The following is a 15,199-nucleotide window of genomic DNA, read 5'->3' as shown; positions in this document are numbered from 1 at the left end:
TTACAGTTTTCCAACTGCTTACACATATTTCATTGTAAAATTATTTCTAAGAATTTTGGATTTTTTTTGTATAGATCAAGAATTGTTACCTTCTTATTAGTGATTAATAGTATATATGAAAAGTATCATTTTTATCTTCTAGTTATATTACTAATTAATTCTGTTAGTATTCCAGTCGATACTCTTGCCTTTTTAAATAGGCAGTATAAGATTGTAATTAACAATATTAATGGCTAACACTGTACTTTTATTGAGTATAATTTGTGTTTAAAATGTCTTTTTACAAATGACTTATTCATATCAGGATCCAAACAGAATTCATACACTGCATTTGGTAGACATGTCTCTTGAATATCTAATAGTTCCCCTTTCATGACATTTATTTACAGAATAAATTGGATCATTTGCCCCACAGAGTTTCTTATAGTCTATTTGGCTGATTACATCCTGATGGCATTATTTAATATGTTTCTGCATCTTCTATATTTCCTGTAAACCAGTAGTTAGGTCTAAAATCTTGACTGAATTCAGTTTTAAATCTTTTTGGCAAGAATACGTCATAGGTGGATACTGAATACTCTTTCAATTGCATCACATTAAGAGTAATGTAATGTCTGGTTTTCCTACCATTATTACCATTAAAATGGATCTGTGGATTCAAGTGATATCAGACTGCTTCATTCATTAAAAAGAATTATGTCAACTTTTACCAAATGCTTTTAGGCAGCCATTGATAATCATTGCCAAGATCCATTATTTTCACTAGGGAGTCTTAAAATGGTGATTTTCTAATTCTGTTATTCTGCATTTATTCATTATGACTTTTCTAAATTTTGTAAATTTTCCTTATTTTGTCTGTTTTATCTGTCATATATTATTGCTGATGTACGTTAAAGTCTCCCACTGCATGTGTGTTTCTGATCATTTGTCCTCCTACATGTATTATTTTTATTCTACAAAATTTGATGCTATTATTTGCATATTATTATCTACTCCTTTTAAAGGGAGTGATGGTCTTAGGCCATTCACTTTTTAATCTTTTGTGGGTAGTCACAAAGCTGATGTATTATAAATTATACTACGTAAATAGGCTTCATTTTCTATGCCTTTTTGTCTTGAATTATAATTGGATAGTGTAAGTATTGCTACCTTTACACGCCTTTTCTTCATATTTGCCTGATAATTTGTGCCTCTTTCACTGTTTTTGTTTCAATGCCTTTTCATGGAGATAGGAGTTTGCTACTTTTTCTGTCCTCTCCCCTTCCCAGTCCTTAATAATTTAGTATAGGATAATTTAGTCTGATAATAAAACCACTTGTTGGTCTTATAATAGTGCACTATAAATATTACTTTAAAATAAAAACTAATGTTGTGGCCATATGTAAAATAATCATTTAAATTTATATTTTTTTATTTTTAACTTATTTCATGGGGTTCACACCTAACCTGGGAACCCTGAAACTGGTAATTAAAGCATGTTTTGAGACCTCAAAATTACTCTGAAAAAGATGGTCTTTCTTTTTGTTAACGGGTCAACTGATATTTAATAAGGAATATGAGGTTTCTTGATTTTTAGGATAGATTTTAAAAAATACTATAACACAAAACAAAATGTTATCATTTTAGTTTTCCTGTATGATCTTAAGATGATAATTCCCGATCTAGGTCCAGTCTATTTTGAAACTAGTTCATATCATATGTGAAGGTATTTTTTAAGTTTCAGCCAAGGCAATTCTTTTTTCATGCCTTATTTTTCAGTTTCTTAAGTGATTTTGATTCAATAAGGCTTTCAACTTAATTTTATCATTAATAACTTAATTATGGTGGTAATAGTGTTTATTTAAAAGCAGATTCCAATGGTACTAAGGAATATGATGTTAAAAAGTATTACTTCAGCTGCTTCTTACTCTGGATTCCACTCCCCAAAGTAGCCACTGCTAATAGTTGCCTATTCGTAATGCTCAACCATTAAAAAAAAAAAAAAAAAAAAAAAAAAAAAAAAAAAAAAGCCTGATTCTTTAAGTAATTTAGTCCAAGAAAGAAACAGTATCTGGTTCTTTCATAAATAACAGGATTTAATTTTAAATACTTTTAAATTTTAGTGACCCACAAAGCTAGAGATACTGAATAACATTGAAAATGTTAGTTAATGCTGAAATGGCCAAGTAAACATTTTTCTGTAATTTATTTTCCATTGTCTATTTTAAGTAAAAGCATACTACCCTTTAAAAAAAAAAGACATTTTTTCTATATTATAATAGGTGTAGCAAGTTTCACTATTCATGTAAAAATCAATATATAATTTTAGTGATTTCAGTTCTATTTAAAAATGAAAGTATGGTTTATCAGTGGCATTTTATGTTTTTCATCTTAATGCAATCCTTTTAAGGCCATACATTCCAGTATCCAAGTTTTAAAGTAGTTTGTATACACCCAACATGCAAGGCCATGACTTTAATCATTTCCTCACCAGAACTTCAATTATGCCAAGCACTTTTTAATTATCCTGCATCCCACAAGTCTATTCTTAGTAAAAAGTCTGACTTGTACAGAGGCAGTATATTCCTCTGTGGCAAAATTCAACTTACCACTTTGCAACCCCACCCATGAAAAAGCCCTGTGAATTAAAAGCTACTAAATTAAGTGTGTATTTTTAACAGCTTCAATTTTCAAGTCAAGTTTGGCATAAAAGTTGAAGACATTTTTTTGAAGTACAAAAAATGCTATGTTGGCATTTCATGGTGTTTTCAGAATGCAGTTCGTTTTTTGGGTTGTTTCCTTTACAAAGTTTCTTATAACATCGATTTTTTTTTTCTAAAGGGAATGTGTTTAATCATTTGCCCTATCACTGTTTATTTTTATATTATTTAAAGAAGAAAATTCTGAACAAAGAAGAACAGTGATAGAAAAAGAACTTACACATGAGGACAGATCTATAGGGTAGGGGAAAAGGTTTGAGGCACAGTGGGTGGCAGGAGAAACACTGAGCTGAGTGGAGCTGGGTTTGGCATTTCATGCACAGATTAAAACCTGTAATGCAAACCCTGAAATTAAGAGAAAGTAAACTACATAAAATTATTGTATTGTTTTACTCTTTTTGCTTCCTAGTAATGGAAAATCTGTTTTGTTCAATGAATGCAAATATGATACAAAGTCATTCTAGGAAATGCTTGTATAAGGTTAATGCTTATAAGAGATGCTAAATACCTAATACTATATAATATATTAACTCAAGAAACAGTTCATAAGAACCTCTTACATGTAAAGCCCTATACTTTTTTATGTTACAATGTAGCTCCAATATTTACTGCCTCATGATCTACCTTAGGTAAATGCACTGTTCAAAATCTGAACTTAGAAAATGTGGGCTCAATCAACACAGTTTTCCTTGTTTTTCCTTGCCTTCATCTACACTAGAGACTGGACTATCTAAAAACCCAATTCCCCATTTTGCTTTGCAGCTAAAAGTTGCATGCTGAGATTCTGACCAATGAGGTGTAAAGGGAAGGTCACTGGTGCCACATGGTGTCTTTCTGCCAGGGAATCTGCTAGAGCTGTTGTCATCACTAAGAGTGCTACAGCTCAATGCCAGGAGGAGCCTGGTTGTTGACCCAGGTCAATGGCATCCTTGACCACCATACTAGGTATGAACTCCCTACTCTGGGACTTCTTGTGGCATGAAATAAACCTCTTCTTGTTTAAATCACTTTTTTGCTGGGGTCCCTGTTACTCTTAGTTGCATGCATTACTAACTGGCTCAGTGAAAAAATTAGTTTGGCAATAAGCATGACAGTGACCTTCCCGTTCCAGATTGTGCTAGCCAGTCTCCAAGGTGGTCCACAACAATTCCCATCTCCTTCACACCCTCATGTAGTCCCCTCCCACAATCTCCAAGCGTTGGTTTAGGATAGGCTTCTAATAGGATATGGCTTCTAAAGCCCTGTGACACTGTAAAAATTAAATTAAAAATTTAACAGTATCTCTAAAATGACTTATACTTTCTTTTTATGGAATGTCACATCTTTCTTTTTGTATGACCTATTTTCTGGTCGATTATAATATATATCCTTTAGTAGAATGAGAAAATTTAAATCATTTTCAAAATTGATTTCTGGGAAAACCACTTATATAATACTATACACCAGGCTCTTTCCTGTGTTCTTTAACTTCACTTACTGGCTTTTTTCTTCAAGTGACTTTTTGAGAGATTATTTCAACCACTTGGCATTTGGAGAAATTGAGGCAGAGAGGTTAAAAATCCTGCCCAAGGCCACACACGTAGGAGGTAGAAGACCTGGAATTTGAGCCCAATGAAGCTGGTTCCAGCATTTGTAGTCCTCTCACCACATAAAAATCACCTGCAGTTCTAGTAACCAAAGAAAACTGGCCTTCCTTCTATAGATATGTATCTACATTTGCAGTGTGTAAGTTATTTATTTAGCATAACAAGTCAGTTCCTACTGGCATTCACAGTTCCTTAAGTATCATTGTTCCTCAGAGTTTTCAGCATATATAAAAATGCTGAATGTTACCTGCTTTCCGCTGGTGAAGCCAGCTCTATCAGTCAGTGTCCACCCAGAGCGAACATACTACAGAAAAGTAGTTACGAGTATGTCCAAGGAAATGAAGGACCAAAAAAGGGAAGGCGTGTTCACCTAAAGATTGGCTGGAGGCTGGAGGCTGCTACCATGCCCAAGACAGGAGCAGCAGAAAGGCAGATGTTGTTGCCTAGACCTCAGGAGCCACTGTGCTCCTGACGCTGCTGGAACCTAACTGCAGCTGACTTACAGGAAGCAGGGAGTTCTGCAGCACTGGAAATGAAGCTAGGCAGACTTTATTACATCCCACAATTCAGCAACCTTTTGTGAAGCATTCTATTACACTGTGGAAGTCATCAGGGTTATGTTTCAATCACAATGCCTGAGAGGCTAACTTTAAAACAACCACATTGACAATCCTACACTTCCTTGGCTATGTTCTTAATATAGAACCTCTTCTAAGGTTCTTGGCTTGACTGGAAAGAAAACGACAATTAAAATAAATTAAAAAAGAATCCTACTGATGTTACACGAGTCCAGAAATCCTGCTGTCCAAACCATGTTGCCTGTCAAGGGGCTCAAGTTTGCCTGGTGCCCTGCCGTGTTTGTCAGAGCTACCTCCAACAGGAAGTCCTCCTCATTCCCAGTCTCTGCCAGTGTCTCCCATCGGCGATTCTCTCTGAGATACAGCTGGAAAGAGAGTATGGAAGAGACTGGAGTATGCAGACTTCCAGTTCCCTGCAATGGAAGAAAAACAGGATAGACATGGAGCTGAGGGCTAGTGGCCAAGGAGCAGACTGGTCTTAAAAATGTTGACCTCCCGGGGCACCTGAGTGGCTCAGTTGGTTAAGCATCTGAATTGATTTTGGCTCAGGTCATGATCTCATGATTTGTGAGACTAGGGACCCATGATTGAGATCCACATCGGGCTCTGAGCTGACAGCAAGGAGCCTGCTTGGGATTCTCTCTCTCTGCCCCTCCCCTTCTCTCTCTCTCTTGCAGAATACATAAACATTAAAAAAAGCAAACAAACATTGACTTCCCCTTGACATGTTTTCCTTCCTTTAACATGCTTTTCCATGTTGTTAAATATTCCACAATTAATGGCCGTATCATATTCTCTATTATTAACACTCTGATTAAGTTTATTTGCTGCCTTTCTTAGTGTTAATTTTCCTCATTTTCTTTGAAATTTTAGTTTTATGACTTATTTTATGTGGGAGTTTACATCTTCCTCTTCTCCAAGCCTCCCAGTCTATCAGTTTTTTGGTTGCCTCTACACCTCTAGCCCAAGGCATGATCTTAGTCGGTGGTTCTGGCTTCTGTCCCTTGGTGATTGGAGATATCAGAGAGATCCAGTCATTAAGCTGGTGAAGAGTAACACTGTCCTGGCTTCCAGCTTTAGTAAGGACACCTGACTCTGTCATTCCACAGAAGTCCAACTCTGGGCTGCCTGAGGCCTCAGCTCCTGCTTAGTGCTACCGATTATCTATTGCCCTACTTTTGAATATGACCATGACTTTTCTTTACATAAAAACATCTATCATTGGTATGTTTATAGTAGTGAGAGGAATGTAAAGCATGAATACTTAGTGTCATAGTAATGACTAATCTGTCTTAATACATTTAGTTGATTTGCTTTGCTTTCTTTAGGTAAATGATCATATTGCCCAACAATAACAAGAACTGGAACCACCATTTAATCAGTACTTAATACATGGTGGGTACACTCTGCTGTGTGCTTCAACTGCATGTTAGGACTTGGAAATGGGCAAGATTCCTGCTGTCTTTTCCAGGGGTAGCTGTCAGATTGTGAAAACAAATAGCAATGCAAATAATTCTGTTCACATCAATGCAAATGAATTTTGACTGGTAGATTGTAGATCTTTGTAAGTAAAATTCTCATTGAACAGGTCTTGCCATCATATCTGTTCCCTCAGTAATTGAAGAGTTGAGTAAAATCTTTGGTACATGTCTGTTTTATATTTGTGTAAGAGTTGTGATTTTACTTTTTTGAAAATTACACTTTAGCAGTCATGATATCTTCTAATCTTCAAAACCTGAGAAATAGCTGTTATTCATATTTAGTAGATGAAAAAACTGAGACAGATCACATGGTTTACCTGCTCAATGTCAAATTAACTAGTAAGTGGCCAAGCTGGGATTTAAACACCCAATTTTGCTATCTTCAAGATCTCTGCTCTTACAGTTTATTGTTTGCCTTGGAAAAACTCCATTTGCTCACAGAATGTTTTTTTTTTTTTTTTCAAAAATATATTGGGTGGGAGGGAGGAGAAGGTGGGTGATGGGCAATGAGGAGGGCACCTGTTGGGATGAGCACTGGGTGTTGTATGGAAATGAATTTGACAATAAATTTCATATTAAAAAATATATGTTAGCATCATCAAAACAATAACTAATATTTATTAAGTGTTTACTATGTGTTATGCATGAAACTGTTTATATGGTTTAACTCATTTAATAGATGAGAAAACTGAGCTTAAAGAGGCTCAATAACTTGATCAAGGTTTTCCATGCTATTTCTAGTTTTTTCCTTCTTCTAATCCAGTAGTTTCAGCATTAGTTGCATGTAAGAATTATCTACAGAGCTCTTAAAAAATCAGTTTATCAGAATTTCTTAAAGGATTCCTAGCTGATTCTAATATATAGAATCATTATGTAAGTGGGACCATTTAACACCTTGCTTTCCTAACTAGCTGATACTTAAGAGAATTATACAAACTTGCAGTGCCCGTTTTTTTTTTTTTTTCCTGATACAGCTTGGAAAAGGAATAATGGGGCTGAGATCTATGTTATTCTGAAGCTTGAGTGTCTAGAAGTGGCCAGAGTTTAAATGGAAGCATTTGGAAAATTTGAGGTCAGCCCAAGGTCAAATCATGACAGGAGCATAGCACATTGAGAAACCATCTCACTGGTAAGTAAATGATTTTTACATTGACTCCCCAAATCAATAAGATCAGCCTTGTAGTACCAACCAATAATACTTATAAACGTCAGTATTTTTTAAGGAAATGTTCTCTGTGATTTAGAAAATTATTTGGATGCCCTATTCGTATTTTCTACAAACTTCCTCATCCCCCTTGACCACAGAGGCAGACAGGGTGGCTTAAAAGCCATTAGCAATCTTTCATTCTTGCCTTTTTCTGCATAATGGCTTGAAAGCTAGGATACTCAACTTTCTAAGAGACTACCCACTGGAGGTGACCATGTGACCGAATTCTAGCTGGTAGTATGTAAGTCATTGTATGAAACTTTGAAACTGCTCTTTTAAAGGGATAAATTAAGGTCCCCTGACCCTGATGGGAGATGAGGCATGAGGCAGTATAGCAGCCATCTCATGACCATGTGGAGAAAAGCCACATGCCAGGCACGGGGGAGCAGAAAGATAGGACTGACCCTGGTTTGTCAATGATCTGGAGCTGCAGTCCTTGACAGCCTTACATAAGACACTTTATTACCTAAAAGAGTTAGCTCTCTTAATTACTCAAGCCACTTTTCAGTTGTGCTTACAGCTAAAGTTAGTGTCCTAACTAATAATTGCCAAAACATGGATGTAATAATGCATTTTTTTGGTCATTTTATTTGAAAAACCATAGGCAACCAAAAGTTTATGAAAGCAAAGTAATGTTCAGTCAGTTGAGTTAAATCCAGTAGGGAATCTACACAGGATCTTCTAAGTCAGATGTTTCTTTTTTGGTTTTTTAAATCAGCCTTGTATGGTGATGTCTCCATACCCTAGTTTTCATTCTTATCTCAAATTAACTGGTAAGTTGTAACTAAAAATATATAATGTTACATTAATTAAACAAGGCGGTAATTAGAGGTGGTTCTAATACCTTAGCAGCCTAGTGTACGCAAAGTAAAACGAAAGCCTTTAAATGCCTCCCGGGTTAAGAAGTCAAAACCTGAAGACAACCAATCACAACCAACCAATTAAGCTTTTCCTAATAAAGCAAATGCTTCACCTATAGCCAGTCAGGCAATTTCCTTGCTTTCTTCTACCTCTTCACTATAAAAGTCTCGCAGGTAGCTCCTGTCAGTGGAGCACTCCAATTCACTTCCTGTTTGGTGCTACCCAATTAGAAACAATATTTGCTCAAATAAGTTCTTAAAATATTTACTATACTTCAGTTTATGTTTTAACAATACCCAATACAACTAAATACAACTCCTATTTCTTTCTCTTTAATAGTAAAACATTACAAAACCTAACAGTTAGTAGTTACCAGCTTTCTTTTCTTAGATTCAATTGTAATGCAAAAATCTGGAAACAGAATCAATTTGATGTCTGATAACATAAAACTGGCAGGTAACTTAGGGCTTTACACGTCTTATCATGAGAAACATTGATCAAACTCGCAATGGCATTGTTAGAAAAATGTGCCATTTTGTTGGAGCTCCTGACTGCCTTTTTTTTTTTTTTTAACTTTTCATATTCTTCCTTCGTGAGTGTTCCACTCAATCCTCAGATAGTCTGTTTGTTCATATTTCAGACTACTAATATGGTAAAGTCTCTTATTTCTTGTGACTGAAGAATAATTTAAACAGAATATTTAGATTAAATCTAGGATATTTAGTTTAAAATAGTGAGTTTTTAGATAGAAAAATACTATGATTGACCTATATGATGTTTAGACAGTATAGTACAATGTACTTAACTCTAAAATTTTTCTGTACATACAATCTTTTAAAAAAATAATAATTTAGAGTGCATACTCTTTCCTGCCCAACAGAGCTTACTTTTTGCGGGGAAAAAAATTGAGGGTGGGATGGGGGAGAAGGAAAGATGCATATAAATCATTCTACTATTTTTTTTTTTTTTTTAGTTTTATTGAGCTACAATTAGTAAATAGAATTGTAAGGTATTTAAAGTGTACTGCATGATTTGATATACGAATACATTGTGAAAGGAGTCCTGTCTAGGTAACACATCTGTCACCTCACATATTTATCTTTTTTTGTGTGCATGAGAATATTTAAGTTCTATTCTCTTAGCACATTTCAGTTATATAATACAATGTTATCAACTGTAATCACCATTTAATATGTTAGATGCTCTGATCTCACACCTGAAAGTTTGAGAAAATTTTCTTTAACAATTGTTATGTCAACAATTTCAGCCTTTTCATAGGAAGAAAGAATTGACTTCTCAAAACTGAGTAAATTGTTATGGAAAACTCATTTTGAGTAGTGCAAGTAACCCATCCTTTTCTATATGGATTGTCCTTATTCTCTTTATTAGTAATGGAGAGACACAACCATTACAGTTTTCTCAAAAGAGATGAATAAGCTGTGGGAGGTGTTTTGGAATGAATATGTCATTTCATCAGAAGAGCTTTATAGAACACATTGCACTGATGTCTTGCACCAGTGGAATTTTCTGTCAGAATCTATGATCCCATTCAGTCTAGGTTGACGATATCAGTGCTGCCTGAAGGGATTGTTCATAGGATTTCATTCCACCCAATACAGAAATGTTTTCCTTGATAATGGAGCTATGGAATTTCTTTGGTGTCATCTCATGGTGTGAGGTTTACAAACATAGTAAGCCATTTGTCACAAAGTTCATTGATGAAGAGATAAATTCTCATGTGTTATTTTTAATTTTTGAGTGTATATTACTGCCATTCTAAGACTTTAGGTATTCCAAGGTCTCAGGAAAATAGACACAAGGCACTTTGTTGTACTGAACACACTTTGGTCAGCGGGGAAGGAGCCAGGAGCAGTAATCTACAGAAAGAGCCTGACTTGGGAGTGCGCACACAGGACCAGGACAAGGTCCAAGAGGAGTAAGAGTCAGCCTTAATTCTAGCAAAGTTTGGACATGAGTATTCAATCAGATGAGTGGGACACAGCTGTGAAGTAGACAGAATAGAAGAAGGAGATGCTAGCTCTCCAGCTTTTTTCCATTTCCGTTATAAGCTTATATGCATCCAGCTCCTCCTTCCTTCCATCACTCCAGTCACACTGGAATTGCTGACCCTCCCCTGTCTGACCCTAAATCCTCTGCTGTGCCCTAAATCACAGCCCCTCAGTGCACATTCAGAACTGGCTCAGAAAATCATCTCTCCTTTCTTCTATGTTTTAAACTTCTCATTTTCTACTGCACTTACACATATTTGAGGTTTCTCAACCCCACGTCTTGGTTCTCTTTACCACCCATTCTCCCCTTTCTAAAACAGGGCTTCTTTAAGCAGTTCTGAATGTTTGTCTCTACTTCTGTACCTCCCATTCTCTCCTCAACCCACTAAGCCTAACTTCTGCCCCCGTAGCTCCATTTTGCAGCTGTTCAAGTCACTCCAGATTCACTAGCCACCTCCTCATGCAACGTGCCAGCCAACTGATCAGCTCCTGCTCCCTGTCAGCCTCATCTCCTGCACTTGCCCCCACACTCCTGATCATCCATCCCCACCAGCCTCCTCTCCAATCTTCGAGTCCCCCAAACCCTTGCCCACTTCCAGGCTTTTGCACTTGTTCTCCCTGTAGCCCGGGATTCTCTCCCTGGCTGGGTCAGCATCCCTCAGGTCTTGGCTCAGATATCCATTCTCAGAGAGGCTTTCCCCAGAACACGCATGGGCTGTGACCTTGGAAACATCATTTAACCCCTCCGTGGTTCAGTTTCTCATCTATAATTGAGGAAATAACTGCACCTATCTCCTAGGATTGCTGTAAGGATTAAATGATATTATACACATGTAGTATTTAGAACAAGACTTGATATACAGCAGTAATTTAAGAGTAATTATAAGTAACTGTTTACTATTATAGGTAACATCTTCATGTTATCTCCCTCTTCCCCTTTGTCACACTTCGGAGCTATGATTACATTATTTGTTCGCTTATTGTGTTAGCATGGTAGGATGCAAGGTCCAAAAGGACAAAAGATTCATCTGCCTTGTTGGTTTGTCTACTCTTTACAACTTGCTTGAAAGTGGAGCGTGGTAAGGCTCAATACATTTGGCACTTCAACCTCTCTCTTACCTTGTGCTACATTTGTCATTGTCGATCATGCTATTCTTCCTGAAACCCTTTTGTGGTTTGTTTTGTTTTTGCCTCCTTGTCTTCCTCTGCTCATACCTTTAAATTCCAGGATGTGTCTGAGAGGGTACAGGACAGAACAGGGGCATGGAAATGGGTGGATGAGATCTGGGGAGATGCTGCTGCCCCACACAATGAGCTGGGTTCACAGCTCTGGCAAGAGGAGGGAAGAATGGGTGGAGCTGCTGGCCATAACTGAAGAGGGAAACCTAAACTGAGCTGGCATGGGATGGAGTCAGGAGTGAAGGGCTTGGGCTTGCTGTTAAGGCTCTTAATTGATTCAGCATATATCAAGCACCCCTAGGTGTCCAACTGAGCTAGGTGTTAGATTTTTTAAAATATAAACGAAGATCTCAAATATAAACAAATTCTTGTAATTTACTATAGAAGTGCTTTGTAAAGGTGTGCGCAAGACACAATGTTGGTAGTGAGGAGGGGGTGATCATTGCTGGGAGAGCTGCAAGATTCAAGAGGAGCAGAAATATGAATTGGGCCTTAAATTTATCACATCAACTAGGGAGAGAAATTCTAAGCTGAGGAAATGGTACATACAAAAATACAGAAAGATTTTTCATCAATATTTAATATGGAGGATGGAGCTGACATGAAGACCCACCTCCTACAAAACATATGGAAATTTTTAGTATTCCTGTGATTGTTATAAATGTGATGTGACTTTTTGAGGATAAAGTTGTATATGCATTTTAAATTCATTTTATTTTGGAGTAAATCCCTCCTCTAATTCAGGGCTTGCTGTGAGAGATGGCTATGAGGCAGTCTTGAGGCTTCTGAATACTGAATTCCAACTTTTATGACAGTTCTAGTTTTAGAAGGAAGAAAGGATAGATGGGTGGATAAGTGAGTTGACTGGATCAGTAGATGGATAGATGGGAGGATAGGAGATGGATGCCAAGGAATCCAATAGAGAATTGGGGTGGTGTTGCTTTGAATGATGTACCCAGATGTAGGGGTGACAACATGGTAGCAATCTACATGTTTCTAAGCCTGTTCCTGCACACAAAATTTTATTTTATTATAATAACAGTAATTATTGAGTATCTACTCTGTATTAGATATTGTTCTAGGTTCTTTTTATAAATCATCTCTAACTACCCTGGAAGGATAGTATGAAGAACCTGAGACTTGGAGAATTAATTTACCACCCAAGGTAACACAGCAAGTAAATATACTTAAATCTAAAGCTCATGCATCATGAGGACAATTCCTACTTTTTGCTAAGCAAGGACACAATTTGTGTCTATTTGCCACTTTCAAACTTAATCACTGCTCTGCCTCGACAACCTCTCCAACTCATGCTATAAAGAGCAGTGAAGAATGACATAGCCGTTTCATTTTTGTGATGTTTCTCCTTTAGTATAACTGGTTCTTCTTCTAGCACTGAATGACATTTGCAACATAAAATGCTTTCTTCTGTGTCTAAACGTGCCCCCACCACAGTCAATTGATTCCTGGAATGTTCCTATTTCATGCCTCTCCAGACAGAATTATAATACTGTATCCGTTGTGCTTTCTGTTGTTTGCAACTGAACCCTTCTGGTTGGGCTATGGGAATTATTGCCAGCTATTAGATGCTTTACAGAATTATGGGAAAAGCTCTAAGAACAGACTCTGTACTGAGCTTCTAGGAACAGCTCCTACTAGTTTCCAAAAATCACACAGCTTCTGCATGGCTAAGAACCTCACAGTCTTTTCCTGACATTTTTTCAGGAAACTGATGACGAGAAACCTTTGCTACTAACCAAAGGCATGAGATGAAAGCCTCCCACCCTTTCTCTCCACTCAGGAGCTGCTTCATGAGCATGTAACTTATGCAGTTGTTCAAGATCCCACGCTGAGAAAGATAACATTCTTGGGACTTCAACACTCTGAGGTTGCCATCTTGAAATTCCTACTGTATCTTCAAATTTGTGTTTTTGTTTAGGACAGTGGATTTGGCACTGGGAGCTTGGAACCTCTCAGCTCCTTCCTCCTGCCACCTCCCTGTGACAAGTTCTTGGCCAGTCTGTACCTCATCCCCTGGCACCGCAAGCCTCCATGGTCCAGCTACGTTGGCCTCCCGGGCGTGGGAGTGAGAACGCGGAAGACGGAGATTGGTTCTGTTCAGGCGCATGCGCCCTGGGGCATCTGTGGGAAGAGCGGGCTGCGAAGTTCTAGGAAGTCCTCCTGTCAAGCTGATGACAGCACCAAGCTTTAGGTGACACGGTGGGGGGGGGGGGGGGGCGAGTCTCTTACCTGCCTCTGTCCTGGTGCTTAGGACGTCTGGCCGTGGAAGTGACAGCACTGACAGGTGGCCCATCCTCTGGACTGGGGTGGCAGGCCTTGGGAAAGAGAGATGCCTGACTGGACTCCGGGAGGTTTCGGTCCTGCAGCAGGTGAGAAAGGAAACCCAGCAGCCAGCGTGCAGAATTGTGGGCAGGGCCCCTGCGCGCGGGAGAGGAGTGTCTGCACTCATAACCTGAGTGCCCCCGCCATTCTGGGAGTGTGACATTAAATGACAAAGAAGGAAAAAAAAAATCCACCCTGACAAGTTGTGGGAAAGACCATAGAAGGAAGGAAAATTTTTTTCCTGCCTTTTGTGAAAGGCCCACGCATTTTCATTTACAGCAAAGGAGGTTGGAATGGATAGTGAGAAAGACAGCCTGCTTTCTCTGCCACCATTACCTACATCGTGACTCTGGCAAGAGTTGTACCCCGTTTGTACACTAGACTCCATGGAACAGGGCTAGATCTGGCTCAACACTCTTTTATCCCCAGTTCAGGATACAGGAACCTGTCACATAGTAAGATCCCAATATTTGCAGAATTAAATTGTTAATCATCCATTTTTTATATGTTCAGGTTATTAACCTGTATATCTAACGGTGTATTTTCTCCCGCCATAGTTCATATTAACTGGAGATCTTCACTAATGGTGACAAATTCATATTCAAATACAGTGGGTTAGTTGGAAAAAATAGGTATATGAATTATACTCAGTGATTTCATGTACTGGGCAGAGCTAATACAAATATGGTACCATATGTCCATTGTGCTTAGTGAATTAAATCACTTATTATGCCATTATGAAAACATTAATAATGTTTACCCAGCCACAGAAACCACCAATATGAAATTAAATTCCTACTAGTCTTCATCTTTTGAATTTCACAAACTGGAATTAATTTCAAAGGGAACATGCCTGGCTGAAGTGTATTAAGAGTGGGGAAAAAATCACTGAAAATTCTATGGAAAAATTAGTTTGATTTAAAACAGGAATGCCCTGAGCAGAATCAGACTTTTCATATACTTCTCACCATCTCCAAAATGGAAAGTAAGAGTATTTCTACCAAAAGGTTTTAATTAAAAAGGATTTTGGCATGTGTGTGTGTATAAAAATATCTCTTAATTACAAAGATGTAAAGTTAAAGCTTTTACCTGAGATTTAATTAATAGTCTCAATTGTGTAGCTATGGATTAAATGATGGTGAGGATGGCTGGGAAATTGTTGGATGATCAGATCATCCAGAGCAATTCAGGAAGCAAAACTACACCTCCCAGAACTTATCTGGGTCTCCAAGAAGTGGTATGGGGCAGAGGGCTTA

General features: G+C 37.7%; 1 protein-coding gene across 2 annotated transcripts in view; it reads left to right on the top strand.

The window, feature by feature from the left end:
- ODF2L (outer dense fiber of sperm tails 2 like) overlaps nt 1-13,830 on the top strand; it is a 72,492-nt gene extending 58,662 nt beyond the window's left edge. The window contains exons 15-16 of one of the 2 annotated variants that reach the window (XR_015254840.1): nt 7,319-7,473; nt 13,540-13,830. Coding sequence is in view for 1 of the 2 variants with exons in the window: in XM_086717457.1 (XP_086573583.1) it covers nt 7,319-7,360 (42 nt within the window). In the remaining variant the exon portion in view is untranslated. Of the gene's footprint in view, nt 1-7,318; nt 11,533-13,539 lie in introns of those variants that run through there. The other variant, XM_086717457.1, reaches the window with a different exon arrangement.
- Nucleotides 13,831-15,199: the final 1,369 nt, after the last annotated feature.

The sequence above is a fragment of the Puma concolor genome, chromosome C1 (genome assembly GCF_028749965.1).
Source record: "Puma concolor isolate L17-30 chromosome C1, mPumCon1.1.hap2, whole genome shotgun sequence".
Taxonomy (NCBI): Eukaryota; Metazoa; Chordata; class Mammalia; order Carnivora; family Felidae; genus Puma; species Puma concolor.
The sequence above is the reverse complement of the archived record's forward strand: the minus strand, read 5'-3'. Positions and strand labels throughout refer to the sequence as shown.